We start from the raw sequence: 26,837 nt of genomic DNA, 5'->3' as shown, positions 1-26,837 counted from the left end.
GTTCAGTCGGGGTTTGCCTCCGGTGTCCGTGTTACTGAAGCGTGATCTCTGGCGCGGCCGCCTCGGACGTCCATCACAGCCAAGCCTCGCCCCTCATGGGCAGTTCCGGCCTCATCTACACCCCAGCGCTCGCAGCAGCAGCGGCGATCACCTCCAGGCCCCGCCCATTCCTGGCTGGCTCAGGTACCAACCTCAGCACCAGTCGCCTAAGGCGGTGTTCCCGGTCAGACCCACCCCTGTCCCTACGCAGGCTCCGCCCCGGAGTTCAGGACTCGCCCACTCTCGGCTGGCTCTTGAGACAGTGGCCTATCAGGCTCGCCCTTTTCAGGCGCAGGCCCCGCCCCTGAGCCCAGGCCCCGCCCCATCCCGGGCACCCGCCGCTAGAGACAGCGGTCTCAGTGAGGCCCCGCCGTGTCCAGGCGCAGGCCCCGCCCCGCCCCGCCGCACAGGTCCCGCCCTCAGTGCTCGCCGCGCTCGGCAGCGGGTGGGACGCGGCCGCCGCTCGCCTGTCCTTTGTGCTTGGGTAGTGGCGGACTCGCAGGCCTTCGGCCCAAACGTTCCTCTCGCCAGTCCGAGTCGCGCGCGCGGGCGCGCTTGCCAGCGACCCATCATGTCGGCGGGCGCGGGCGTGGAGGCAGGCTTCTCCAGCGAGGAGCTGCTGTCGCTCCGCTTCCCGCTGCACCGCGCCTGCCGCGACGGGGACCTGGTCGCACTCTGCTCGCTGCTGCCGCACACGCCTCGCGCTCACCTGGCCGCCGAGGACTCCTTCTATGGCTGGACGCCGGTACACTGGGCCGCGCACTTCGGAAAGGTGGGCGCGGGCACTTTAAGGCGCCATTTTCCGCGTGGTTTTCCGTGAGGGTCAGCGTGCACCCCACCGTGCCTGGAGAGCGCGGCAAAAGCTCCGTCCCTCCCCCCCTCAGGGTTCCAAGGCGCATGTGCGGCAGAACGCGGTCCGCGACTCAGCGGGTGGGGGCTCGGAATCTTCGCCGGCCCGACCGGCGCCTCGAGGGGGTCCACGGCGCATGTGCGGCGCCGCGCGCGACCGGGGACCTCGGGGGGCGCGGGGAGTGCTGGGAGGGCGGAAAGGAAGCGGGGTGGGCCTAGCCTGGCGCCCCGGAGGGCCTAGGGCGCATGTGCACCTCTCAGAAAGGGGGTGATGTAGGCCGCAGTTGGGGCGGTTGGCGCCGAGTCCGCCCCGTCTTCGGGCGACGGTGTAGACGGTTCCCGCTCAGGAGGAGGGAACGGAAAGCAGCGCGGGCCCGTGTAATGGAAACCCCCGGGGGCAGAGCGCCTTTAAAGCTGGAAGGGATGGGCGCTGCCCTCCTCGTAGTCGTGGGTGTCAGGTCTGCACCTGATGGGACCGCAGACGGGATCCTGACCGGGGCCGCCCTCCTGGCCTGGGAAGGATGGCTTACAGTCCTGGCGGGCCTCGGTGCTGGGGGTCGCTGGGAATCCACCGGCTGGGCGTCTCCATAGTTACCGGCCCAAGCGGCCGACTTCGCGGTCTACCGTCTTACCCCAATGTAAAATAAAAACTGAAAGACCTTTTTCACTTCCACCGAGGACGAGGTGTAGACTTGGCTGTAGAGACCAGTATGGTAGCTGAGGCGTCTTACAAACCTCGATAGTCTCACGATGTGGAACCATCTTGGAAACCCGTTCTAACTAGGAAGGAAAGCTCTTGAGATCGCAGAGGCCGAGCCTCCTTCCCCAGCCTGTTGTCTCCCTTTCTGAAAGTTTCCAGTATGTTTTTTTTAGGATGTACCAATAATGCTGAAGTTACCCAGTCGTTTATGAGGGTTATTTATTCTCGGAAGACTGGCCATTATTAAGGCTAATTATACCTTGCTTTTACAAAATGACCCATTTGAAAGTACTTTCCAGAATTCCAAACCCAGTTTCCTCTGTGGAACACGGCCTAGCTAACAAGTTCAAGTCCTGGGAACTCTCTCCGTGTTAAACATTAATTAAAAGCTTTTCATTTGACACCTATTTATCTTACCACTGGTTTGTACTTTTATTTTTCCCTTGGGAAATTAAAGGAACTCTTCACCAGGCATTACTTTCCACCTCTGTCTAACACTGTTGTGTTTAAATCTGTTCACTGCCTGCTGTGCAAACTTTGTAGCCTGCCAATCAATAAAGCTCAGAGTGTTTATTGAAGTGATCTGTCTTTTATAAGGACAAGCTTACTAGCACGGGCTTTAATCCTAGCACTGGGAAGGCAGAGGCAGGGGGGTCTCTGAGTTCAAGGCCATCCTGGTCTACAACAGTTAGTTCCAGGACTGGCTTCAAAGCTACAGAGAAACCCTGTCTCGAAAAACCAAAAAAGAAAAAAAAAAAGACAAGCTTAAATTGCTTACAGTGACAGAGAAGGAGACCCAGGGTCCTGTTTGCTCTTGGAATTGCTTGCTACCAGGCACAGCTTCTTCACGGCCCTGTGGTCAATTGAGGAGAAATAAGCAGTCCAAAACTGGAGAACAAGTAAGTCCCAAAAATTTCCTGACCACATGGCAGGCACTTGCTGGAGTCATAACCAGTCATAACGGTGTCTTGTCTCTGCTTGCTAGTCTTTCAGTTAGTCACCTGCTGGGTGAGCTCAGCTGTGGTGTGACTTTTTTTAAAGACTGAGAAGATGATGGGGAATCAGCTTTGGGGGGCATTCAGTATAGAATGGTTGTTTGTGCACGATACGGAAAAGTGTGACTGTAAAGAGTTTACTATACTTAAACATTTTTTGTGGCCTGCCAATCAGTAACATTTTTATCCTGTGTGAAAGTCTTGATAGAAGTTTTAGAATAATTCACTCTTAGCTTAAATGTTTTAAAATTTTTGCATAGTGTTGGGAAGAGATTAACGTATTGTCATAAGGAAAAATAATGGTGACAAAAATGCCACCACTAGTGACCGTTGTGGAATTTAGATTGTGTCCTGTTAGTTGCTATACTGACACGTCCTGTTTTTGTCCTCCCGCCTGTTTAAAGTTGGAGTGCTTAATCCAGTTGGTAAGAGCAGGCGCCTCACTGAATGTCTCCACCACCCGCTATGCCCAGACCCCAGCCCACATTGCTGCTTTTGGAGGACATCCTCAGTGTCTGGTCTGGCTGATTCAAGCCGGGGCCGACATCAACAAACCGGTAAGAAGACCTGATTGACACTGCCTTTTTTGACTTTTCCAGCTACAGTTACTCACAGGATACTGTTTTAATTCAAGGCCTTAATTACAGATTGATGTCTTTACCTGAGGCGAACTGGAATTTGTTCCTTCAGTTACTTGTGGATAATACGCCCTTTCCTTCTGAGGCATGCACCCAGTTTATAGAGTGCTTTTACCTGTTATGTGACTCACACAGATCTGGTCCGATGATCTGCCCAAGGTCACAGCTGATAATAGAAGGCTTTTGGCCCACAGCCCGGATTTCCTGGCACCCACTCACTGCTGTCTTAACTTCATAGATACAGCAGAAACACATCCAAACTACCAAAAGGATGGCTTTTATTGGCTTCAAAGTGGGTTTACCCTCCAGGCACGAGTTGGGGGTGGTGATAGGTGTAGAAACATCACTTTAAATGTCATTTACTTAGTGGGAAGCGTGAGTGGCTGAGAAACTGGTATTTAAGGGTGCAGACGAGAGGATATATGAGCCAGAATTTTTATGATGTGTTTTAAGTATGTTTACATTATTAACCTATAGTAGAGAAACATCCAGTTAGATGGTCTGAAATGGAGTAGAGAGCCCAGCTCAAAGGGTGGATTACATACTGGCAGCTCTGGTAGCTATGTTATGCGCCTTTTTTTCCCTCTTTCATTTTCCATGTGCTTTTCTTTTTTAAGAAAGAATTATGTGGGTATGTGCACCTGTTTGCTGAGACCAGTGTTGGCTCCTCTCAGAGCTAGACTTAGCGGTGGTTGTAAGCCACCTGATACGGGTGCTGGGAATGGAACTCGGGTCCTCTGGGTAAGCAGTACATGCTCTTAACTGATGTGCCAACTTTCCAGTCCCTTATGTGTTTTCTTATCCCATCAGCATCCTGTGTGCAAAGGATCTTCAATTCCTCTTCCTTTTCTCTTTGCTGAGGTTTTGGCCTTGGTTATAACAGCTGTAAAGCAGTGTGGTTCCTTCCTGAGATAAGTTAGCTGCCCACATGAAATGGCAAGTGTTTTGGTCCTGGGTCGGAACGAAGACAGTAGGAGAGGGGTGCAGGGTGTGTTGTGCAGCTTTTTGTCACTGAGACATGAGTAGAGACAGCTTTAGATCCTTACATGCTCTCTTCTCTTACATGAATTTCCTCCTTTGCACCCTCACCTTAAAGGGCAGAGGCATGTCTGTCCATCTGCCTGCTGTCCATACTGTTGCCTCCTGGTCTCCGCAGAATGGGCACTGTGGGTTTGAGTCTAGGATCTGCTTTTGGGCTGTCTGGCTTTGAACAAGTCACTTACTTATTAGACTGTGGTTCCAACTCCACCAATAAAATATGGATAATAATTCCGTGGATGGAAATATTTCATATTCGCTATTAATATGAAATTTAAGTTTAGAATTCCTTATGTGTTAACTTTAGGTAGTTAACAAAGTGTGTAATTTAGAGAGGTATAAAGAAATTGGTACCTTTTTGTGTATGTGTGCCTTTTAAAAGAGAGATGCTCCTCTCAGCTAGCATTTCGTTTTAGTTCGTTGTTTTTAGCAGATAGTGAGAGTACAGGCTCACAGGTGTGCCTCTGATGTCCCCGCTATTCTCTGGGGTGCCTTCAGAGAGCACCACAAGCCTGACTTCCCAGGGCAAGTCTTTCTAGTCCTGCTTGCTGTTGCTGCTTTGCTGGGGCACTTTTGAAATGTAAATAGAGGCCTGAGCCATGTTTGAAGGGTTTTCTCCTTCAGGAAGGAAGTCACAAAGCCAGGGCTGGGTAGTCCTGCCTGTTCTCTGACCACTGTTAATATCCCTCCATCTTTTTGAGAAATTTTTTCTCTTGTTCCAAAATTAACTGTAAGTTTTTTTTTCTTTTGAACGTATTTCACAAAACCTCTTCTAAGCCTGTTAGCTTTCCTGCAGAGTATGTGTGTCTCTGTGTGTAGTGTTGGTATATGCTCTATGTGCTCGTGTGGGTATGTGCAGGTGTGTGAATGTGTGTGTGTTTATATGGGGGCTGGAGGTCAGTGTTGAATGTTTACCACAATCACTCAGTCTTTTTTAAGATTGTTTCTCATTGAACCTAAAGCTCATCAGTTTGGCTAGTCTAGCTGGCCAACGAGCTTAAGAGACTTCTGTGGTTCCCATTTCCAGGGTTACAGACGCACACCGCCTTGCCTGGCTTCCATATGGGAACTGGGGCCCAAACTCAGTTCCTCTTGCTTGTACAGTGGGCGCTTTACAGATAGAACCTTCAACCTGGGCAATTTTTGTGTAGCTTTTGTCTCTTCTACCCTTCTTCAGAAGGGTAGTTTGGATGGACGTGGTAGCACACGCCTTCAATCCTAGTGTTAGAGAGACAGGGAGTCGGGTCTGTGTATCAGGTTCCAAGACAGCCAGGGCTACACAGTTGAGAGAACCTGTCTCCCACAAAGGAAAAAAGTGAAAGTAGTTTGCTTAAATATCTGGGTTCATCAGTAGTTCATGATTAGTCACGTGACTTGCTGTTTCTCTTTCTTCAAAAACAAGCCCAACTTTTTCCTGATTAGACCCTTGTAGCACTTTATGAAGTCAATGCTTAAATAATTGAACACTCTTCCCTGTGCGGAGCACTGCCGTTTGCTAAATTTATGAATGGCCTTTTCCCAGGGCCCCACACTGTACAATTGTGCTCCTGCCTTTTTTCTTTATCCCTTAATTATGTGATGTGCAGGTACTGCCAGCTGCTGCTCCCGGGAACCTTGAAGTGGGATCCATTCAAGTTCTGGTAGAGCTCTCCCTCAGGGCTTCCTAGACAGCACTGGGTGTCTGAGATCCTCTTGCTTGCTGCTCACAGCCTGGAGGGATTTCCCTGGTTTTTGTTTGTTTGTTTGTTTTTTAATGACTGTTTTACTCCTGAGTGGCTTCCCTGGGTGCTCACTCCATCTGTTTCCTTTTGGTGCCTCCAGTGTCTTTGCCAAACCAAAGGTCTGTTAGCACTACAAAGCTTTCCCTGCCCGTTACCCCATCCTCTGGCTTGAGATCATCTTTTCTAAAATACAGTTCCAATCAGGATAGGGAGTTCAAGCAAGCTCTCGTGTCTTACTGGTGTTGGCTCTACAGAAGCAATAGAGGAATAACAGGAGGTTGGACTTTATGTTACCTTGTAAGTTTTTCTTGACCTGGGTAGCTATTTTAATGTGAATTTGTTCTTATTTATCATAAGATAGTTATTTTGAGTTTGTATACAACACATTTGTACCAAGCTTCAGGATAAAATGATGGGTAAATCAGCATTACTGGCCTACACCATCCATGTGGGACATCTCCCAGGTCTTCCTCCATACCCTGCAGCTAACTGGTGGAGCAAGCTTGCCCTGCAGCCTGGTTTTCCATGTCCTCTCACAGGTGACTGCCTTCTCCATTTCAGATTGTGCTCAGGTTACCTTTTGTCAAAGATAATGGAGGCTCTGTACTCAATACCTAGGTGTTACTGCCAACAGCTGTGGTAAATCTGAGCATGTGCATTCTGTGTTTCAGGACTGTGAGGGGGAAACTCCCGTTCACAAGGCGGCCCGCTCTGGTAGCCTGGAGTGCATCACTGCCCTAGTAGGGAACGGGGCTCGTACTGAGTAAGTGTCTTCAATTATTCCTCTCACCTAGAGACTGCTTGAGGTGTTCTGTACAGAAATAGCATTTAGAGCAGCAAAAGCCTTAAAACAAGGTCTTTGTTTCTAGAGTTAGCAATATAGTTTGATGAGGGTTAGTGAGAAAGGCTGTGCTAGGCTGACCACTAGCAGATCTAGGCTTCTCTCCGTAGCCAGAGTGAGGCAGCAGAGTGGATGAAAAGAGCAGTCGGTCCATTAGAGACTTTGCCACTAAGGCGTCATGTCACTATGGCAGGTCTTCCTCACACTGTCTGCCAGGCTATAATTTCACACGGGGAGGCCTGGATTAGAGTCAGGTTTTTGCAGGTCCCTCTGGCTCACAGTCTTGAAGACTGTTTCCAAGTCTGGGTTTCCTTAGCAGTGTGAGGCCTTGTTTAAAGCCTCCTTGGACCTCATGATTTACAGCTTCTAGTAAACTGGAGCTCCATACATAGAGGCTTAACTTGCTTGGAATCTGATGCTGAGGGTTAGTTTAGAATGTTCTTATTTTAGTGCTATTTACATGAGCTGTAGTCTGTCACCCACTAGAACAGTGCTAACGTGTGAGTGTGTTAGTTCAGAAATGTGATCTTGTATGCAAATCATTAGCTAGCCATAGCATTATGCATCATTTAGGTATTATATTCATTTGTTTAACTTTTTTTACATTGTAAAAATTTTCTTCTGCAGTTCACAGCATTAACAAATGGATGCGGTTTTTCACCCTTAAAACGTTGAATATAAGCTATAGAGAGCTGCAATAACCAAGATAACTGAGAATGCCAGCTGTTAAATTCTACTGTAACTTAATGAGTAATTCATTTAAAAGTTAATTAGAAACCACTTTATTTTAACAGGAAATGTGGAAATTGAGACTCTTGGATGTGATGAGACCCAGACAATTTAGTTTAACCCTTTGGTTTCCATTTCATTGTTCCAACTCTGTATTACAAGTAAATTCTGAACTTAGATCCTAAGTAACAAAACCATGTATGTTAGCTCATGTAGGCATGTCTGTGTCCAGAGCTCACTCTAGTCATTGTCTTAGCTTCCGTTTCCTTCTTTATTGGCTAGTTTTGCCATTAGTTTGGGCTTGGTGGTTTAATGTTTATAAACACAGCCTGTGTTGCCTAAGCGTAGCAGCACATGGCAGAAAATCCAAGCACCCAGGAGGCTGAGACAGAATGAGTGGACCTTTGAGGCCCACCTGAGTTACATTGTGAGACCCTGTCTCAAAAACAAACAAAAAAATGGCATATATTAACTGCTATATTTTAAGGACCCTTGTGACCATTTAGTTGTGATGGAAGGTAAGGTAAAAAAACAACTTGATAATGTAGATATATATTATATAATCTTAAAACATTTAAGATGATTCTCAGTTGCTTTAAAGTTATAGAATCAGTTTTATCCACTGTACTTATATTAAAAACTTACACCTTTAATAGCAAGCTTTGATTTTAAATTGATTAAATTACTTAATTATCATTTATGGAAATAATGGGCAATTAAAGTTGGGTTTTTTAAATAGCTTTTTTTTCTAAATTATGCTTTAATTGGTCCTGAACATTTTATTGCAAAGATTTTAATTTTAATGGATAGCTTAATCCTTTGAGCCAGTAAATATCTGTCAGTATGTCCTTTTTTTTTCTTTCTTTCTTTTAAGTAGGTATCTTAAAATATGAGTATCTTTTATTTACAATTCTGTCCTTGGTTACAGGACCCTCAAGTGTCTCTTTTCTACCAGGTGTGGCTGAGCATGGCCTCGAGTGTCAGTCTGTCCCCCATCTCAGTACAGGAGCCACCCCCTCGAGACCCTGCAGTATGGTGACTGCCCTGGACTGAGCTTTCACATTTTTTTGGAAGGAACATTTAACTTGAACTATCTAGGCAAAAGCAATTCTTAAAATCAGAAGTCTTTGGCTTAGAGTTAGAATAAAGTAGAATAAATTTATTGCTATTATGTGTGTGGTTATTCAGTTTATTATCTAATGAAAATGTCGGTTTTGCTAGTAAGCTAAATTGAAAACTGCTTCTTGGTGTCTATTCTGCACACTTTTATAATGTATCTGTTTAGTCTGTCTATATAAGCAGTTTGAGTCCCCCAAATAGCAGCGCCTAGATCTGTGTTCTCTTACAATGCTGCTTTACATGGCCACATAATAGTCCCAGCACAGAATAGGTCTTTTTTTCCCCCTAAGACCAAAGGTTTAGCATTAGTTTCCTTATTTAAAATTACTTAATATATTTTCCATTTCAGAATGGGTCAGATTGTTAATTTATTTTATAATCTATAATATTTAAGAGATTAAAAACTTTCCTTTTCCTGTGAATAGGTTAAAAGCTGCCTCATACTGCTATTTTTAAATTAATGGTTTTGCTCTTAATTCCTACTCTGCTTTTTATATATCTGCTACATTGCAGTGGCCAAAGACTAAAGTTGTGCTTTTCTGATCATCAGGTAGATAGATGGTGAGGGTAACTGTGTCTGTGGTAGTGGTTTGTTGTGGCTGACTTGTTAATGTAGGTTGCAGCTGTAAGATAACCCTTTTCAGCAGCTGTGCATCGTATTAAATTTTCTAGCACCACACGTGAGTATGCTGATGGACTTTTGTTTTCTTCTCTTAATTTAAATATTGAGTTTTGGTGCCAAGTTATCTTTTCCACATAAGCTTCTGCTGCTGGCTTATGTGGCAGTCATCAGTAATTGCCGTTGTTCACCCCTAAAAGTCCAAATACAGAGACTCAAATTCCAGTTCTGTGAGCACACTAAATGTTTGTGTACCTTAAAGGACCTCGAGCTGTATCTAAGCATGTTGAACTCTGTTGAATTTCTGAATCAGTCTCACATGATGTGGAAGGCAGGGATGATACCAGTCTGCCCCTCTATAGAATATGGCTTCAGTAGAAAGTTGTATATTTTATGTCAACCAGATCTAGTGCGGTACCTTAGAAATAATTACCATGTTAGCCCAAGAGCAGCCTTACTGTCCAGGAGACGGCTGAAGAAGTAGCATTGTAGAGATGGGCTCAGTTGTCTCTGACAGCAGCAGTCCAAAGTGACAGTAGGCCAGCCACAGTTGCAGGCTTTGTGGATCTGCTAGACTTGTAGTCTCTGAAGCAGGTGTATGGGCTTCAGCTGGACCCTGCCTAGATAGAGACAGGGTCATCACCAGGACAAACATCACAAACGTATGTAGAGTAGTATATCAGTTCTCTTGTAACGTTTTTATGGGCAAAATGTAAGCATACTGTCTTAGCCATTCACTTCTGAAGTTGATGGTTAATTCATCTCAACATATTTGTCCTTCAGAGCATCAGTCCTGCTAGGAGATGTCTCAGACTCACCATGACTGAAGAGTTCTTCCATCCTCGTATGCTTGCCTCTTTTCTCATTGTCCCTACTGCAGGATGGAGTTGGCTGTGCAGGTCTGCCCACAGGCAGGTGCAGTCAGTATATGACAAGGCTCCAGAGCTGAAAGACTTACTTAAAATTATTAGTAACTTAAATGACATAGATTTCACTGTTTCTTTAATTGTTACTTTTATATTAAATGGTGTTTTAAAAACAAACCAACAGTTTAAAATATCAATTTTTCCTCTCTGCTACGTCATGGTGGAACATGCTAGGTGTTTTAATGTATGCAAACAGTAATTGTGGTTCACTTGCAGTGCTAATCATCCTCAGTAATGTTGAACTTGAAATGAAAACTTGGCACCAAACTTATTCAGGTAGAAACTTTAAAAAAATAGTTTTTTCCTATTGTTAACTGAAGAGTGCATTTATGAAAGTCTTCATGATTGATTATGTGTTTGGATACCAAAGGGTTAAAAATACACCTGTATTTCTTTTACTGCAATAACATGTTTGCTAATGTTTTGTCTGTATGAATAGACATTTAGTAAATGTTTTTATTTTTTTATCTTTTTTTAATGATTGCATTTATTTGCTTATTTCCATCTAGGAATAGTTACTAATGTATTTGCGATACAGCATACCAAATTTTAAAGTAACCAGAATCGTGAGTTGATGGTTTTTAGTCCATACTGTTAAACATTTGTTGAAATATTGACATAAATTGGCTTCACACTGAAGTTCCTAGAGGTAACTCTTTAAAGACAGCGCTAAAGCGGTGAAAGCGGTCACGCCCCAGTGGCTTAGTCCTGTGACTGCCCTGCACCTCATGTGTGTATGTATTTTTAATCCAGTGTTGCCTGCAAATGTGATCCCTTATGATTGACGTTTCCTGTGTATGAACCATGCCCGTTTTAAGTCACGCAGAAGATTCTGAATCTGTAAAAACTACACATGTCAATGTTTTACAGCTACATAATTCGAATTGACTTGGTTTTTTCAAGTAATCCTAGAAAGGGGGAGCATTCACATAGAAACTGCTGAAACTGCCACAGGTGCTTCTCCGAAACCTTACGGTTGTGGCATTGAATGTTCAGTATGGCTTCCCTTCTGCACACAAGCATACTGTTGAGGTATTTGTTGCGGTGATTGGTTTTAATGCTAATCTAGGAATTCAGATATAGATTCTTTAGATTTGCATGCTTTGCTTACCCTGATTTATGATATCTACCCTTTTATTTGTAAACTAACAATAGCTAAATTCAGATCAGAATTTTAACAGAAATATTATTATATAAAATTGTGGTTAATTTTTGTTGTCACATGGCATTAGCATAAAGAATATCACAAAGGTGATGTGACCCCTTGTGTTGTGAAAACGATAGCATGTATCTCCTGTGATTATTATGTTAATTAAAGAAAAAACAGTCATTGGAACTGCTTCTCTACTCTGGTATTGTGACACTGTAAGTGGAAAATCAAAGGGGCAGCTGGCCTCAGTGGCAATCAGTTCCTTGGGAGGAATTCTTGAGCAAATTAAAATTGAGTGCTCCATTCAAAATATTCTTACAGGAAATTGTGTTTGGTGACAGTTTGATTCATTTTTGCCACTTTGGCAAAATATTTCATTTGTAGCTGGGATTGCTCACTCATGCTCGTTTTCAGATTCTCGAAGATGAGCCAGACGTCTGGGAGTGCAGCTCAGTAGTTGAGAGCTTGCCCAGCAGTAGGAGCCCTCAGCTGGGATTGACAGGCAGGGGCAGCAGGTAGAGTTCTGCCAGCCTCCTCCTCAAGTCCATTTCAGAGCTTCAACAAGACTAGAGTTTTTAATAGACTCCCCATTTTAGTACTTTTGTGTGGGGGGGTGTTAGGACCAGAGAGAGTGGATAAGGCCTAAGGATCATTCTTAAAAAACAGTTTTAGCCATTTCTCCCAAGTAATATATCTTTATTGGTACTTCGTTAGAGTCTGTCAGCAGGACACAGGTAGTCCTGTGGTGAATGCTGTTGAATCAGGCTGAAAGGGCACGCTGTTAGTTAACAAGCACTTGACCCAAAGTAGAGTGGACATAGAAATCGTAAGTGAATTGTGTCATTCATTCATTTGTGTGCCCACCTCCCATGGGATTTAGAAAAGTAGGGCAAGGAAGGCTGAGATTACCTCCTTAAAGTGGGAACGCTACATAGAGGCCAAAGGTACAGTTAACTTGATATAGTCTGACGAAGATTGCTGTCTTGCCTGTCAAAACACTAAAGTTGAAATGTAAACTAAACAGTGTGTGAAAACAGAATTCAAAACACTAAAGTTGAAATGTAAACTAAACAGTGTGTGAAAACAGAATTTAAAGACCCAAGCTTTTTTTTTTTTATTAAAAATTACTATTTTGATGACTAAGGGTATAGATCAATGGTAGAATGCTTACCGTGTGTACACCCCAGGATTTGATCCCCAACACTACAAAAATAAAACCCATGTTTTGAGAGGATATAACTTAGTGCTATCCTAATTGATGTGCAAGCCCACATAATTTTTAGCCTCTAATGAATTGAAATTAAGTTCGTAAAAGTAGTTGGAAGACCTAGAAAGCAGTACTTGTTCTGCAGAGTCCCATGTATAGATTCCGCCGTGAGGCGTAGCAGATATTGAGACAGGATTGCTTGATCTGATAGTTGTCTTGGTATCCAATATTTTGTGATAGATTTGGCAGTTAGTAGAAAGTTTCTTTTTGTTTGACTATATAGTGAATCCAGTAGTGTGTAAAACAATGAGGAGGACTCTGGGGGTCCTGGTTGGTTTGAGGGGAGCAGCCTCATGCTTGTCAGCAGCTCTGTTCCTGGCCTATGAGCTATAATTTTAACAGGAATCCAAACGAGAAATAGTGGGCATTATATGTGAAGTTGCATGTGACTCAGATTGTCTCTGCAGGCATTGTGTAGCACAGATGTGTAGACGTAGTGATGTGTCCCGTTCACTTTTTAGAACTTTTTCCCATTATTTACTTCTGGTCCTTCAAAATTGTAGCAAGGCTCAGGTTGACGTTTGACTCTACTGCTGCTGCACAGGATGGCTTGGCTCTCATTTTCTGAGATTTTCTCTTACATTTGAAAGTTGGAACCTGTAAACATCTAGAAGTTGGTTGGCTCTGGTAGTAGAGGAAAGCACCAGTGTTAGTGGTTGCCTGGGCGATGGGGGCAAGCTGTTAAGCCTACTGTGATTTATGGTGCAGATTTCCTAGTGCATTTACTTACCCTGTTATTGATGTTGGCTTCCCATTTCTGCATTTTTTCATTTTGGTGAACAAGACCATGCTTATCCATAGAAATGACCATTTGTGGGCGAGTGAGACAGTGAGTTTAGTTCCCAGACCCCGTATGGTAGAAGACAATAGTCTTTAACAAGTTGTCTTCTGATCTCCATATATAGATCATAGTGCCTGTGTATTATATACACATGCAAATGTAACAATAAAAGTGTTTGTTAGAAATTTTGTCTATAGCGTTGCTCTTGTCTTCAAATTCTGAGGGAGTTTGAATTTTTCAGTTTGTTTCTTGACAAGTGGACCTGTCTAGACCATCCTTACTCTGCTATCTGATAAACTCCACACATTTATAAGAAATGTAAGTCGTGTGACTGTGTGGGGCACTTAATATCTGTGTATGTCATGTTTTAATGATAGGTGGGCTTTGTTTTGGCCATGTATTAAATCTTTTTTAATTCATGTATCAGTAAGATGCTATAAAGACTCTACATCAGAATTCATTGTGCTAAAGTCTTCTTACTGGTCCTGTATATAATTGCTTTTTATTTTTAAGAAAATGCTACTGATTCCTGGAATTCTCAGGTCTTGCCTCTTTGTATCTCATTCAACTGGACTTGAGGACTGGTAAGATAACTCAGTCAGTAGAGAGCTTGTTATACAAGAATCGGGAGCTGATTTTGGATCCCCAGGTATTGAGGAGACAGGCAGATTCCAAGAGTTCTCCGGCCTGCCAGTATAGCCACATCAGTGAACTCAGGTTCAGTGGGAGGCCCTGCCGCCACACACAAGATGGAGAAAGATTGAAGTCCATCTCTAGCCCTCCCATACACACACCGCAGCACTACACATACAACAGACTGCAGGCATGGCATCACATGCACAAACTGGACTTGAGGACTTGAGTCTGTCTTCAGATAGGTATTACATTTCCTCTTTTTATTTTTTTTTAAATAAGTCTAATGCGTGTCCAAAACACTTTGCAGCCTAAGCCTTGTTCATGTGATGGAATACAAGGCTGTGTTATCCTTATAAACTAAGAACGTTATTTGTCCGTGAGCCTGTAGTTTGGTGCTCCAGTTTTAAGTTTTTCTGTTTGTTTCCTTGACAGTAACCGTCACCTGAGGCCTTCATTTTATCAGGTTTTGGTTGGGCGTGGAGGATAGCTGGCTGAGTAGGTATGGAAGCTCCCCTCACCACTGCTGTACCCGGTGCCAGTTGCCGAGCCTGAAGCCAGCAGCTGCTTCCCTGCAGCTCTGCTCTCGGCAGCGCTGTCCTCGCCTTCTGAGGGAGCCCGCACAGGATAGCTTTGTTCCTCGGCTCTCACTGGTTTCTCCTGTTGACAGATTATGCTGTTTCTTTCCTGTTTGACTCTGGCTTAAATTCTGCCAGTATTTCTTTCTTTCTTCCATGACATTTTTTTTTAGTGTTATCCCCAGGCGACAGTAGTGAGTAGGACTGAGCCTAGGGAATGAGCTCCATGATGCTACTGCAGGGTTGTTCAGGGAACTAGTCACCCAAACATCATAGGTTTCCAACATGATGTGCTTCTGCAAGTTTTCCTACAGAGGACAAGTCTATCAAAACATCACTCACCTTGTCCGAGATGGTAGGGCCTGTGGCAGGTCACTTTGTCAGAATACTTCTGAACTTGTCTGAGATGTTGGGATCTTTGGCAGGTCATTTTGCCAGGATACCTTCTGAACTTCCACTTAGAGTGTCACATATCAGCCACAAATCTGGCTTGTTGCTACGCTGTGACTTTGCGTGTTCAGGGAGCCACTCGATAAGAATGCCATGGACAATGTTGTCAGTACATGTTTGTTATAATTTTACTCAAGCTAAAGGATGGGCTTTTAAAATTAGGTGCAGGTAATTCAGAATCTGTTTCAGATGAAGTCTGAAGTTAGAATAAATTTAGATTCTTCAGACTAACATAAAACACAACTTTAAGAAGTCAAATAGGAAGATACCTTTTAAGTTTAGTATATTGATTTTTTTTGTTTTTACTGTCTCCCAAATCAAATATGTGTAGGAAAAGTTAGTTACAGACCAGGCTAATTAACTGCTCTCTTAATGAAGATTTGCTGTAGATCTGTTGTTACCTTCAGATAGTTTAGTCAGTTTGGCAGGAGCAGACACCAGGGTCAAGTGCTGCGGGGTGTAATTCATTGTTTTTGTGTTGTACAGCCTGAGAAATGCCAGTGGCCTGACGGCAGCAGACATTGCACAAACCCAGGGTTTCCAAGAGTGCACCCAGTTTCTCTTGAGCCTCCACGACCATCAGATGAGCCGTTTCTGTCATAATGGCACCTTGAATGGAGGTCACGAGAACATACTTCCCAATCACATTAGCCTGGGAACAAATCGAAAGAGATGCTTGGAAGACTCAGAATCTTTGGGAGTAAAGAAAGCTAGAACCGGAGGTGAGACCATGTGGGAGTGGGAAAGAGCAAGGGCCCTGCCCGACAAGTCCCTTCTTCATGGCTAAAAGCAGTTTTTAGAGGCACCTTCTGCCAGACACTAAGCACTGAGAGAGTTGTATGTGGGGGCGTGGAGACCTGTCTGTCCTGTGCTGCACTGTGAAGAGGAGCTGCTTACCAGAAGGGAGGTGTGGAAGTGGCTTACGGGTAGCTCAAGTGTGAATGAATGGGACCTGTGGCTTCTGAGTGTCCTTATACTTACTCTGTGAGCTAGGGGGGCATGTCTTCATTTGTATTTGTTTACAGTGTCACCGGTAAAGAAATCTGCCATCGAGCCTGATTTTGTTGTTAATTTCTGCGTTGTTTCTGAGCTTCTAAGAATTGTCAATGGCTGACTGTAGTGGCGCACACCAGCACTTGGGAGGCAGAGACGAGACTTGCCGAGGATGACCCTGTCCTGTGCAGCAGGACACCAGACAGATATTCATTAGCTGCCTAGTGGTGCCCAGAACTTGGTGTGAGCAGGACCGTCTTTCTCCTGCTCAGCACTGTCCAGCATGGTCTCTGTTACTGTATCACAGCCATTGACATTTCTTCACTGCAGGTTTTTGTGTTACTGTGACTTTAGTAGATAGAAACATATGAATGTACACATTAATATCTTAGCCAAATTGGGATTTGTGTAATTTGTGGGCCTTACAGCTTCATAGAGGTGCTATATAAGCTGAGTGTGGCACACCGGGACAGGGGTTTAGACTGGCAAGGTGTTGGTTAGTTGATGAGTATGGTAGTTACTTGTACAGTGTTCCAGTTTATTTGTTAATGTTTTGGGTTCTTTGTTGTTTGAGATAGGGTTTCTCTGCATAGCTTTCAAGCCTGTCCTGGAACTCATTTTGTGGACCACCCCCAGCTGTTAATGTATTTTTTTGAAGACCTTTTCTGTTTCATGCAGTACCTCGTTGGTTTACTGAAATTGGAGTGTTCATCTTAATATCAAGTGTGTAAATTGTACATTATCTGTTATAATTGATAGATCCTTTAAAGATAGTTATTTGCTTTTTGTTGTGGCTATTACATTTTAAATTCTGATTCAATTTTAAAAACTAGACTTAGATTGAGAGATGGCTCAAAGCTTAAGAGCGCTGACTACTCTTCGAGAGGACCTGGGTTCAATTCCCAGCATCTGCATGGTAGCTCAGTGCTGTCTTTACCTCTAGTTCCAGGAGACACACACCAATTTCGAAAAAACAAACAAAATCGGTGGTGGTGACACGCCTTTATTCCAATCACTTGGCAGGCAGAAGTTGGATCTCTATGAGTTAGAGGCCAACCTGGCATACATAGTTCCACGACAGCCAGGACTACGCAGAGAAACCCGTCTCGAGAAAACCAACAAAAATAATTAGATTTATTTATTTTGCACAGGAATGTTTTGCCTGCGTGTATATCTGTGTGCTATGTGTGTATGCCTGGTGTCTGCAGATGTCAGAAGAGGGCAGGCATTGGATCCCCTGGAACTGGGCTTAAGTACAGTTGTGAACCTCAGTGTGGGTGTTGGAGCCAAGCCATAGTTCTCTCCGAGAACAGGTGATACTTCCTCAGTATCTGGTTTGCAAGAAAGAGTTGTGTGTCTGTGTTTTCTGTTTCTCAGCCGTTTGCTCAAGGCAGTGTGGTAAGCAGTGAACTGGAGGATGGTCCTGCACCTGCTGCCTCCAAGTCAGCTGAGTTTGTGTTGGTGCCCTCGGTTCATCTTCAGAAGAACATGGTGCTCTGGCCGTGCTTAGTGCTGGCTTTCTTTGGAACTTCAGACTGACTGGGCAAGGACTGGGAAAGCAATGCCTGAGAAATAGGCTGCATTCACCTCTCAGGTCTGCCTGTGGCTGTGATGTTGATCCGTAAAACACTGGGAGGGAAACAGCATTCCCTGGCCGTAGTCGGCGCTGGGTTTTCTGGGTAAGTGTAGCATAGGATTTTGGGGTTTTTGTCAGTCGTCCTTGACGGGTCCTGAAGGAAAACAATATTCCTGGCCGGTAAATAATAGGTAATTTGCCAGCTGCCTTAAACATGAAATTCACAAAAAACTCCCAGGAATAAGATGTTCATTTGGTTCTTTTAATTTGTAATGTCTGTCCCCAATGTTCTCAGTTTTGCAGCAGTTGCACACACACACACACACACACACACATATATGTATATATATGTGTGTGTGTGTGTATGTATGTATGTGTATATGTGTATGTATGTATATAATTTTATAATTTATTTATTTGTATTTTGTGTACATAGGTTTTTGCCTGTATGTATGTCTGAGTAAAGGTGTTGGATCCCCTGTAAAAGAGTTACAAGTGGTTGTGAGCTGCCATGTGGGTGCTGGAGATTGAATCTGGGTCCTCTGGAAAAGCAGCCAGTGCTCCTAACCGCTGAGCCATCTCTCCAGCCCCTTATCTGTTTTTAAGTTTTTAGGGTGTCAAAACTTAACTTTCCCAAACAGGTGGTCATCCTGATCCCTGGAGGTATCATTCTTGTGTGTGCAGGGGTTGTGCCAGGGGACCACATGGTACCTGTGGTTTTCCTGTCACTACTCTGGTCTGGTTTTTCCCACAGTTGTGACAGCCTGTTTCACACACGGCCCTTTGTGCTCTTCAAATACAGCCTCAGTCCTCTTCAGTCTCTCCAGAGCTCTGCCGCAGTCCCTGTGCCTTGCCTCTCTCTGCCTTGTGTCATCCCAGCTCTGCCCGCACAGACAGTCTGCTTTATAGAAGAGCCTTGGTTTAGACCTTGAACTGTATTGCGGGAGCTAGTTGGCAGATTGAGAGGTACGTAGGTGATAACGACATTTGAGCACACAGTTCTTGTACCTCACAGTTGGCTGCTAGAAACCAAGATGCAAATATTTCTACACCTGCTCTTCTTGTTAGAGTCAGGCCTTCCTCTAGCTTAGCATTCCCTGATAATGAGTGTCTTGAAACTGAAGGCTGCAGGGCATGAAGTCTTGGGCAGCACATACTTTTGCCACCTCTCAGAGGTTAGTGGGCCAATGCTAAAAGCTCTTTTCTAGGGTGCCGGAAGTGTTACAAGCCTGGCTTTGTCCCAAGCCTTGTGGGTTCATTGTCTGAAAGTCCTTGGTGATTTAGGCCTGTGTGCATTGGCATCTGCTGTTTTGGTTGTGTGTAACTTAGCAGTGCAGGTCTTGGGAACATTTCTCTTGGGTAACTAGAGCACAGAAAGCTTGGCTACACAGCTTTAAGAATGATTTGTTGGTTAATAGTGGTGGCGCACGCCTTTAATCCCAGCACTCGGGAGGCAGAGGCAGGCAGATCTCTGAATAAAGGCCAGCCTGGGCTACAGAGTGAGTTCCTGATAGGGCTACACAGAAATCTTGTGTGGCGGGGGGGGGGGGGTCGTGCTTTTTGCATCCTTTCCAAACACAAGCAGAATAACCATTGGGCCACTTGAGACATCCACATAAGCCACCTTCTCAGGTTGTCATAAATGGCTTCTTTAGCAGAGACAGATTGGGGGCAGAAACGCCATTAACATCAAGGTGTGACAGGAGCATATGGAGTCCAAACACAGTATTTTTAGGAATACTGTGATATTTAATTTCATGATTCATGACATGCATTTTTAAAAAGTGATAGTTCTGCATCTGTCATGTGCATTAGGCACAGAGAGTCTGCCTGGTCAGAGTCATGTCTACCATGATCCTGGGGCCACCTGTTATGAGCATCTTCCCAGAAGCTCAGGAAATGAGATGCTAAGCTGCAGAAGATGAAAAAACTTCCCTCCCTCCCTACCCTGCTAGATCAGTGACAAAGCCCTGTGTGAAAATCCACCTCAGTGGGCTTCCCTGGAGCACTCACCAGACCTTCCTGTGGTGTTGAGATCAGTGGTCTTTGGTTCTTAATATTTGGAAAGGAGTTATTTTCCTGTTTTTGTTTTTTCTCGCTGGTGCGTGGGCTTTGTGGCAGCACACACCTTTAATCCCACCTCTTGGTAGACAGAGGTAAGTAGATCTTTATGAGTTCTAGGCCAGCCTGGTCTACAGAGCGAGGTGCAAGCCAGTCAGGGCTACTTGTAAGGCTTTGTGGCAGAGGACAGAGAGAATGTCCTTCACATTTATTGGATGTTTTTATTTTGGTGACAGTTTCACTCTGTGGTCCAGCTGGGCTCAAACTTATGATCCTCCTGTCTCAGTCTTCCAAATGCTGAGAATATAGAAGGCACCCCACATCTATGCTTCAGGTCAGCGTGTGTAGGTAGAAAAAGGCAGAAAAAAAACCCTACTTTTCAGAGATGTGAACTTGCACAAAAACAGTAATCTGTAGTTGCCACTTTCCATGAGGCCTAAGTGTGTCTAGCGTCTGGTGCGGCTGTTTAAGGAGTACTTGGGTTTGACTGAGCAGACACAGCAGAATGGGGACCAACACTGATCACTGGCCTCAGGGTCCCAGTGTGTGCATTGTTACCTACTCAGCTGCATTATTGACCCCTCCGGATCACAGCTGGTGTGGTTGCTGTGGTGACACTGGCCAGTTGGTACCTAATTCCTGCTAACTTGGGACTTTGAAATTTAAAAGAGCTTTATGTGAGAAGGACAGCTTAATGGCTGTCGTTCCAAAGTCCTGTTTAAACTGCTTTGTCTGACTCGTGCAGACTGTCCATCCTGCACTGCTCATTCAGATGGCTTCCCCTCGTGTCTCTGGCACCTTTGGTTTCAGTCTACACATTAGCATCTGGGTGGGGTGGGGAATGGAGTGTTGGTATAAATAATTGGAAAGACCCTCGTGCCTCTAAAATGAGAGCTAGTTAAAGCTATGAAGTTTATTTCTTCTATTTTGAAAACTACTTCATATCCTGCGTTGTTTCTGTCCTTTGGCCCAAAAATAACTGTAGGTATTTATTGAAGAAATGTCAGCAGAGATGAGCATAGGAGGCTCGTGACCATGCAGTTGTGAGAGCGCAGAGGGAGGCAGCTGAGAAAGACTCTGTTACCTAAGGTGTCTGGGGCCATATGGTGAATAAAAGACTTTTGAAGTAGTTAGCATACAAAATAATATGCTCCAATATGATATTTTATACATGTATCATTCCTTGCTTATGTTTGACACCCCCTACTCTTCCTTCCTACTAATGTCCTTTCCCCAAATAGTCCTTTCTCCTTGCACCTGCATGTGCAGTGTGTGTGGAAATCTAGATTTACATGTAAGAGAAGACAGTATTTTTGTGTCTAGTTTATTTTGTTTAGTATGATATCCAGTACATAAAACCTCCTGCAGATGACGTGTGCTTTCCCTCCCCTCCCCGCTCTCTTGAGACAGGCTACTCTTTAGCCCTGGCTAGCCTGGAACTTGCTGTGCCTTGCCTCAGACTCAGAGAGATCCACTGCTTCGTTTCTCTAGTGCTCAGACCACACACCTGCACCACGATTTCACTCTGTGCTTAAATAACAGAGAAGTCAATGAAGCAGCATGTAGCAGCAATTCTCAAAGCCATTTTTATCATGATTTTAAAAGAAAAAAGAAGCCCATTCTTATCAGTTAGAAGCCATTTGTCAAAGAGAAGCAGTGAGAAGATTGTCAGGTTTGGGACAGAGGTGTCTACAGAGTGTGTACCTGAAATGATGGTGTCTGCACTTCCACCCGCAGACAGAGTGGCAGTCTGTTCTTCTGCCTCCCGTCACAGACTTTCTAATATGTACCTTTGTGTTGGGGACTCAGACTGGACATTGCTGGGAGTGGGTCCCCATGGACAGCCTCTGCTTGAGTGCCACCCTTTCCATATTTTTTTTTTAGTTTATGGGACTTTTTTTTAATGTCAAGATTGTTTTGAATGCTTCATGTTGAGAATTGTCTTCAGTGTTTAAACCCACTTTTTGTCGGGGCGGGGTGGGATACACTTAGAATTATCTCTAGGTCATACAACTCTTACCCAAAGAACAACCTGGGAATTACAGCTTTTACCATTTAAAAAATGAGCAAAAATCTGGAATTCATGATTTTGAGCTAAAATTGCATACATAAACACTTATTATTAAAAAAAAAAGTACTTTCACAACAATATAAAAGTTCACTAGCACCAGACAGTGGTGGCACACACTTTTAATCCCAGCACTAGGAAGCAGAATCAGGTGGATCTCTGAGTTGGATGCCAGCCTGGTCTGCAGAGTGAATTCCAGGACTGTCTCGACAAATATATTTCCCTAGTGATCTTTGCTTCTTTTTCAGTGTAGATAAGGGGGATGGAAAGTGTGGCCTTGGTTTCTTTGGGGCACAGAAATCTAAACTTGCCTGTCTCCTGTGCAGTTCCCAGCCTGGATCACACCATGCCACTAGCAAATGGCGAGGCTGAAGACGACGCTGAGAGAATGCATGTTGACAGAGAGTTTACTGCTGTATCAGGTGGGAGTGGACAGTTTCCTGTTAGCTGCAACAACACCCCAGTGCTCGAAGACACCAAACAACAGGAGAGTGGTTCTGTTGGACCCAAAGAAATAGAAATATATACTGTTTCAGCAATGCAGACCCCTTGTCGTTGCAAGAATCAGTATGCTTACTATTTCTAAGTTCTCAAACTTTGCACTTTCTTGTCCAGTGTCTTTTAAGAAAAAAAAATGTTCTATTATAATTTAATTTTTTGGCACTTGTATGGATGCAAGAATTAAGCATTTCATTGAATTCTAGTGCAGTGAGAGCGAGTGCAATCCCATTCTGATTTGAAGCATTATATGATGTGCCTTGTTTGTTCTCATGAGGTCTGCAGCTGGCTTCCTGGCATGGCCTTTGGGTGACTTTGCACGTGCTGTTGCTTATATTCTGATGGCAGTGCAGCAGGTGGACAGCTCACTGTCAACACTGGGAACTGTGGGGGTGGTGACTGGCTTGTGACCCACTTGTGACAAGTTTGGGATAGTTGCCCCACACTCTTGGTTGTTTTGGTGTCTACCAATCCTTTGAAGACTGTTAAAAGGCTGACCATTTTCAACAGTGTTCTACGTGTTAAAATGTTCAGCAATGAAAATAGTTAACTCTTATTTTACAGTTTAAAGTCAGAGAAGCTCGGGTTTTCCAGGATTTAGGGTTTCTGAAATGATGTATTTATTGGCATGTGCCTTTTTCTCCCATTCTTTAGGTGATGACAGAACGCCATGCTATTTCAGTATGTCTGTCTGTTTAAAGATACTGATTTTCTTTATAAAAAAGGTTTTATTATAATTTCTTTCTGTTCCTTTCTTTACTGGGAATAAAAGGTCACCTGTGTGTTTTCAAACCCACGGGAAATGTTTCTGTGCCCCTAAGTTGCTCTGCAGTCGTGGGTGGTGTACTCACCTGTGAACAGTTGCTCAGAGAGTACATTTTAAATAAGGTTTTCTGTCAGCAGATGTAGTTTTACCTCACAAAGAAAAACTGACAAAAGCCGCAGCCTGTCCTTTATGAAGGTGACATCGCTCCTTCCCTGGTCAGGCAGGAGTAACCACTCTCCTCTGCTTCTGTTAACAGCCAGCCCGTGCTAAGCTTGTGGGCAAGCTTTTCCTTCAAGCCAGGTGGTCCTGGATGTCAGAAGGCCATGTGGGTCTTCTGATGCTTCCCAGTACTGTCTGACTGAAGAAAGGGGTTAGGAATCCCTAGAAAGTCTTGTAGTTCCTTGAGTGAAAGCCCATAGAGACAGCAGCTACTGCCCTGGGGGCTGCACAGAAGGAAAGCGTTTCTCCTTAATGCAGCTCCACACTTAGGAAAAGCTGTTTTAATGATGCCTACGCATTTTTAATGCCCCTCATTTGAGACTCGCGGAGGATGAGCTTCTCCGGTGAGCATATCAGAGACGTCTTCCCAGCTGGGCCTGGCTACCTGGACCCAGTGCTTTGTGGCTTCTGTCCACAGCTGAGCAAGTGTGTGAGGGGGAGTAGAGTGGACTCAGCTTCTCCTTGAGATGTCAGTCATTGCCGCAGAGGAGGCTAGGCGACAGTAAGTAGTGAAACTGGTTTACTGCAGCTGGGCACTGACACTACCTGTAGGGCATCAGTAACTTTGAAATTCTCCGTCCTGTTTATGAGTTAGCGTACAGGAAAGATGATTTATACTTTATTTTTGGAAAAAAATTTCCCCTTGAGAAAATCGTGCTTCATTTTTTTTTTTTAAGTTTTATTCCAAGTACTTGAAATATTCATTCTCTAATACTGAGTTGTTTACAGAAAACTAAAATTTCAGGGGGAAATTATCCTCTGAATGTGTTTCAATTTCTAAGTTATAATTACTACTAATATCCAAAAAGAAAAACTGTTGATGCCCTGTCTTGATGTTTTGTTTGCTTAGTAACCACAGTCCTTAACAGGACACATGCAAACTGTGGGGCACAGGGAACGTCCCTGTGCTCCTCCACAAGCCACTAGAACTGAGCTTGAGTAGACTTAGTGTCTGTCTGTCTCAACAGCCCAGAACACTGAGATAAAATTGAGTATTACCAAGCAAGAGCTCGTTTTTTACTGAGTGTGGACTCCTGTGAACATGAGTTTAACTCTCTGTGCTCTAGCCCTGTGCGCCCACATGTTCTCTGTACAGCATCATCTTGTCAGTGGACATTTAAGTCTGCGGACTAAACTGTTCACACTTTTCCCAACATCAGTGGTTTCTGAAAATAACCAGATAGGAGAGTTTGGCTCTCAGAGTCATCTTTGATGCTGGACTCAGCAGGAACCCTAGGAACTGCTCTTGACCCAGGACCGTAGAAGCTACTGGTGGTGATAGTTGGCGGTGGCCACCGTTCTGTGCTGCGCCAGTGCACTGAGTGGCATCTCGGGCTGTATGCCGATAATGGGTATTGATGAGACAGAAACTATTCTTTTTACTAATGTGTCTGTGCTGCCCTGACTGGGAAGCATCCCCCAGTGGTGCCCTAGTTCCAGCTTCCTTAATGTATCTACTTCATTGCCTTTTCCCTCCTTGACTAGAAAAGTTCAGTGTCGTAAGTGGAGAGTGTTCTGCTGGGTTCTGATGTACCTTCTGGGTTGGCTTAAACTGTTCTTCAAGGGTTTAGAAGATCGGTATCTGCTGCTCTGTGTTTACTTTTGGTGATATATTTATTTCTGCTCTCCAAGGCTACTGAAGTACATACTTTTCCTATCTTATAGGCAAAATACTGCAGTTGTGTCTTCTGCCTGTATAACCTTGGAAAAGGAACTGGTTTGTTTAGAAGAAAAAAATAGCAGTACACAAACAAGTTTTCTAGAATTGTGGCAGGGGTTGAACATGTGCTAGTTTCTCCTTCCCCGTTGGTCTGTGTTTTGGTGACAGGTATATTTCTTAATGCAGATATGAAAAACTGTAGCTCCGTGTTGAATACATTGACAAATGGAAGTGTCATCAATGGACATTTGGACTTCCCCTGCGCGACCCAGCTCAATGGGATGGAGAGCAGGAGTAACCCGTGCTTAACAGGACCTAATGGAGTTAGCAATGGACAGCCATTTTCCAGTGACCAGGGTTCTGTCTGTGCTAATGGGACTGAGGAGCCAGAAAAGACCATGGGCGTTAACCCTGAGATGTGTGGGTCTCTGCATCTGAACGGGAGCCCTAGTAGCTGTGTGGCCAGCAGGCCGTCCTGGGTGGGGGATGTGGGAGAGAACTTGCACTATGGACACTACCATGGGTTTGGGGACACTGCTGAGAGCATCCCTGAGCTGAGCAGCATGCTCGAGCACTCGAGCTGCGTGCGGGTAGAGCAACGCTATGACAGTGCCGTCCTGGGCACTATGCAGCTGCACCATGGCTCCTGAGCCCAGGCGCCGACCTCAGCCACACTGCGGTATCAGCCTGCACAAGCGGCACAGCCTGTGTCGTTGGTGCCGCAGCTCTCTGAGAAAGGACTTGGATTCATTGACGCAGTTGCCAGTGAGGTGCGGCTCTGCGCAGGGGGCTTCCCAGGGCACAGATCTCTCTCAAGGGATGATGTGTGTGCCTCCTGCGGGGAGCACTTTGTGGATGGTGTGGGTTAGTGATGAGGGGCCTGGTGACACGCGGGCATCATCGAGTTATTTACTACTTGCTGCAGCACTCGCGACAGCATAGGAACAGGCCGTCAGTGGTCAGGGCACAGTACTCTCCCTTCTTCCATGTTTCTACTTGGTCTCTAGACTTTTTACCACAGATAATGGTTCTCTTTATATTTAGTGGAAGTCACTGTTTGTAGGAACTGTCAGGTCAGAATATTTTACTATGGTGACCTATTTTTTGTTACTGTATTTTGAGGTTTTCTGCTTAAATATATATACCATATATATATCCAGTTAACTGAGAGAATTTTGGATTTCTCTTATTAAAACTGCATTAAACTTATGGTTTTATAGAAATTAGCTTTTGTTTAGGCCACTAGTTAGGCTGCGAATACTGCAATGACTTCTGTAATAGCAGTCGGTGCAGAGAAGCCGTGAGATGAAGGAACCAATGTAAGAGTGTGCTAGCATTTTCTTTTTAAACTGTTCTTTACAAATTGAATAAAAACCTCACTGCTGATCTGTTTCTCTGGAGTGTCCTTTCTCGGTGGGGTTGGTCGGGAGGTATCTGTTGGGTTTGCTCACACTCTTCATTCTGTGGCCCTGTCTTATGAAGCCTCTTGAAGACGTTGTATGTCTGCAGTATTGCTGCCCTCGGGGACTTATGGGTTGTAGTTGTCATGGTTACAGTGAACTTCAGCCTTTTAAGGGTGTCAGTTTAGTTAGATAATTAGAGTAAAATAGTCACCTGGCATGCCTGCAGTGGGGTCTGCAAACTGCCATTCATGTTATCCTTGTACAGCTTAGACTTACATGAAGAAGGTGAAGTTTTGAAAATGTCCCTGTCATAGCAGTCAAGGTCAGAACCCTTGCTTGAACCCTGAAAACCACTCACCAGGGTCTGAGAAGCTGCATGCTTTGCTGACTCTCTGGTGAGGCTTAGTCCCATTCCCTGTATTGTGCCCCGGAGTATCAAAGGCTTGATACAGAAGCAGTTTGTTCACAAGTTCATGGGCGACTCTCTCAAAATATTCTTTAAAGAAAGCTGGAGAGATGG

At 44.4% G+C, this 26,837-nt stretch overlaps 1 protein-coding gene across 4 annotated transcripts; it reads left to right on the top strand.

Annotated features, from left to right (window-relative positions):
- The first annotated feature begins 452 nt into the window (after positions 1-452).
- Ankrd10 (ankyrin repeat domain 10) lies at positions 453-26,300 on the top strand. 4 transcript variants are annotated; one of them, XM_075986155.1, is made up of 6 exons: positions 453-811; positions 2,988-3,140; positions 6,652-6,743; positions 15,560-15,795; positions 22,098-22,193; positions 25,101-26,300. In XM_075986155.1, the coding sequence occupies exons 1-6, from the start codon at positions 611-613 to the stop codon at positions 25,562-25,564; spliced, it is 1,242 nt and encodes a 413-aa protein (XP_075842270.1). In that variant the 5' UTR covers positions 453-610; the 3' UTR covers positions 25,565-26,300. The 4 variants fall into 4 exon arrangements, with proteins under 4 accessions (XP_075842270.1, XP_075842273.1, XP_075842272.1 ...); XM_075986158.1 differs by lacking the exon at positions 453-811 and adding an exon at positions 2,349-2,487; XM_075986157.1 differs by lacking the exons at positions 453-811; positions 2,988-3,140 and adding an exon at positions 11,085-11,246 and having other exon boundaries at positions 6,653-6,743.
- Positions 26,301-26,837: the final 537 nt, after the last annotated feature.

The sequence above is a fragment of the Microtus pennsylvanicus genome, chromosome 9, assembly GCF_037038515.1.
Source record: "Microtus pennsylvanicus isolate mMicPen1 chromosome 9, mMicPen1.hap1, whole genome shotgun sequence".
Classification (NCBI taxonomy): domain Eukaryota; kingdom Metazoa; phylum Chordata; class Mammalia; order Rodentia; family Cricetidae; genus Microtus; species Microtus pennsylvanicus.
Note: the sequence above shows the minus strand (reverse complement) of the source record. Positions and strands in the feature narration are given on the sequence as shown.

Coding starts and splice junctions, on each gene's coding strand:
- Ankrd10 (XM_075986155.1), top strand. CDS start 611: ATGTCGGCGGGCGCGGGCGTGGAGGCAGGCTTCTCCAGCGAGGAGCTG. Junction 6,744..15,559: donor GGGAACGGGGCTCGTACTGA/GTAAGTGTCTTC, acceptor TGTGTTGTACAG/CCTGAGAAATGCCAGTGGCC. Junction 22,194..25,100: donor AGAGTTTACTGCTGTATCAG/GTGGGAGTGGAC, acceptor TTCTTAATGCAG/ATATGAAAAACTGTAGCTCC.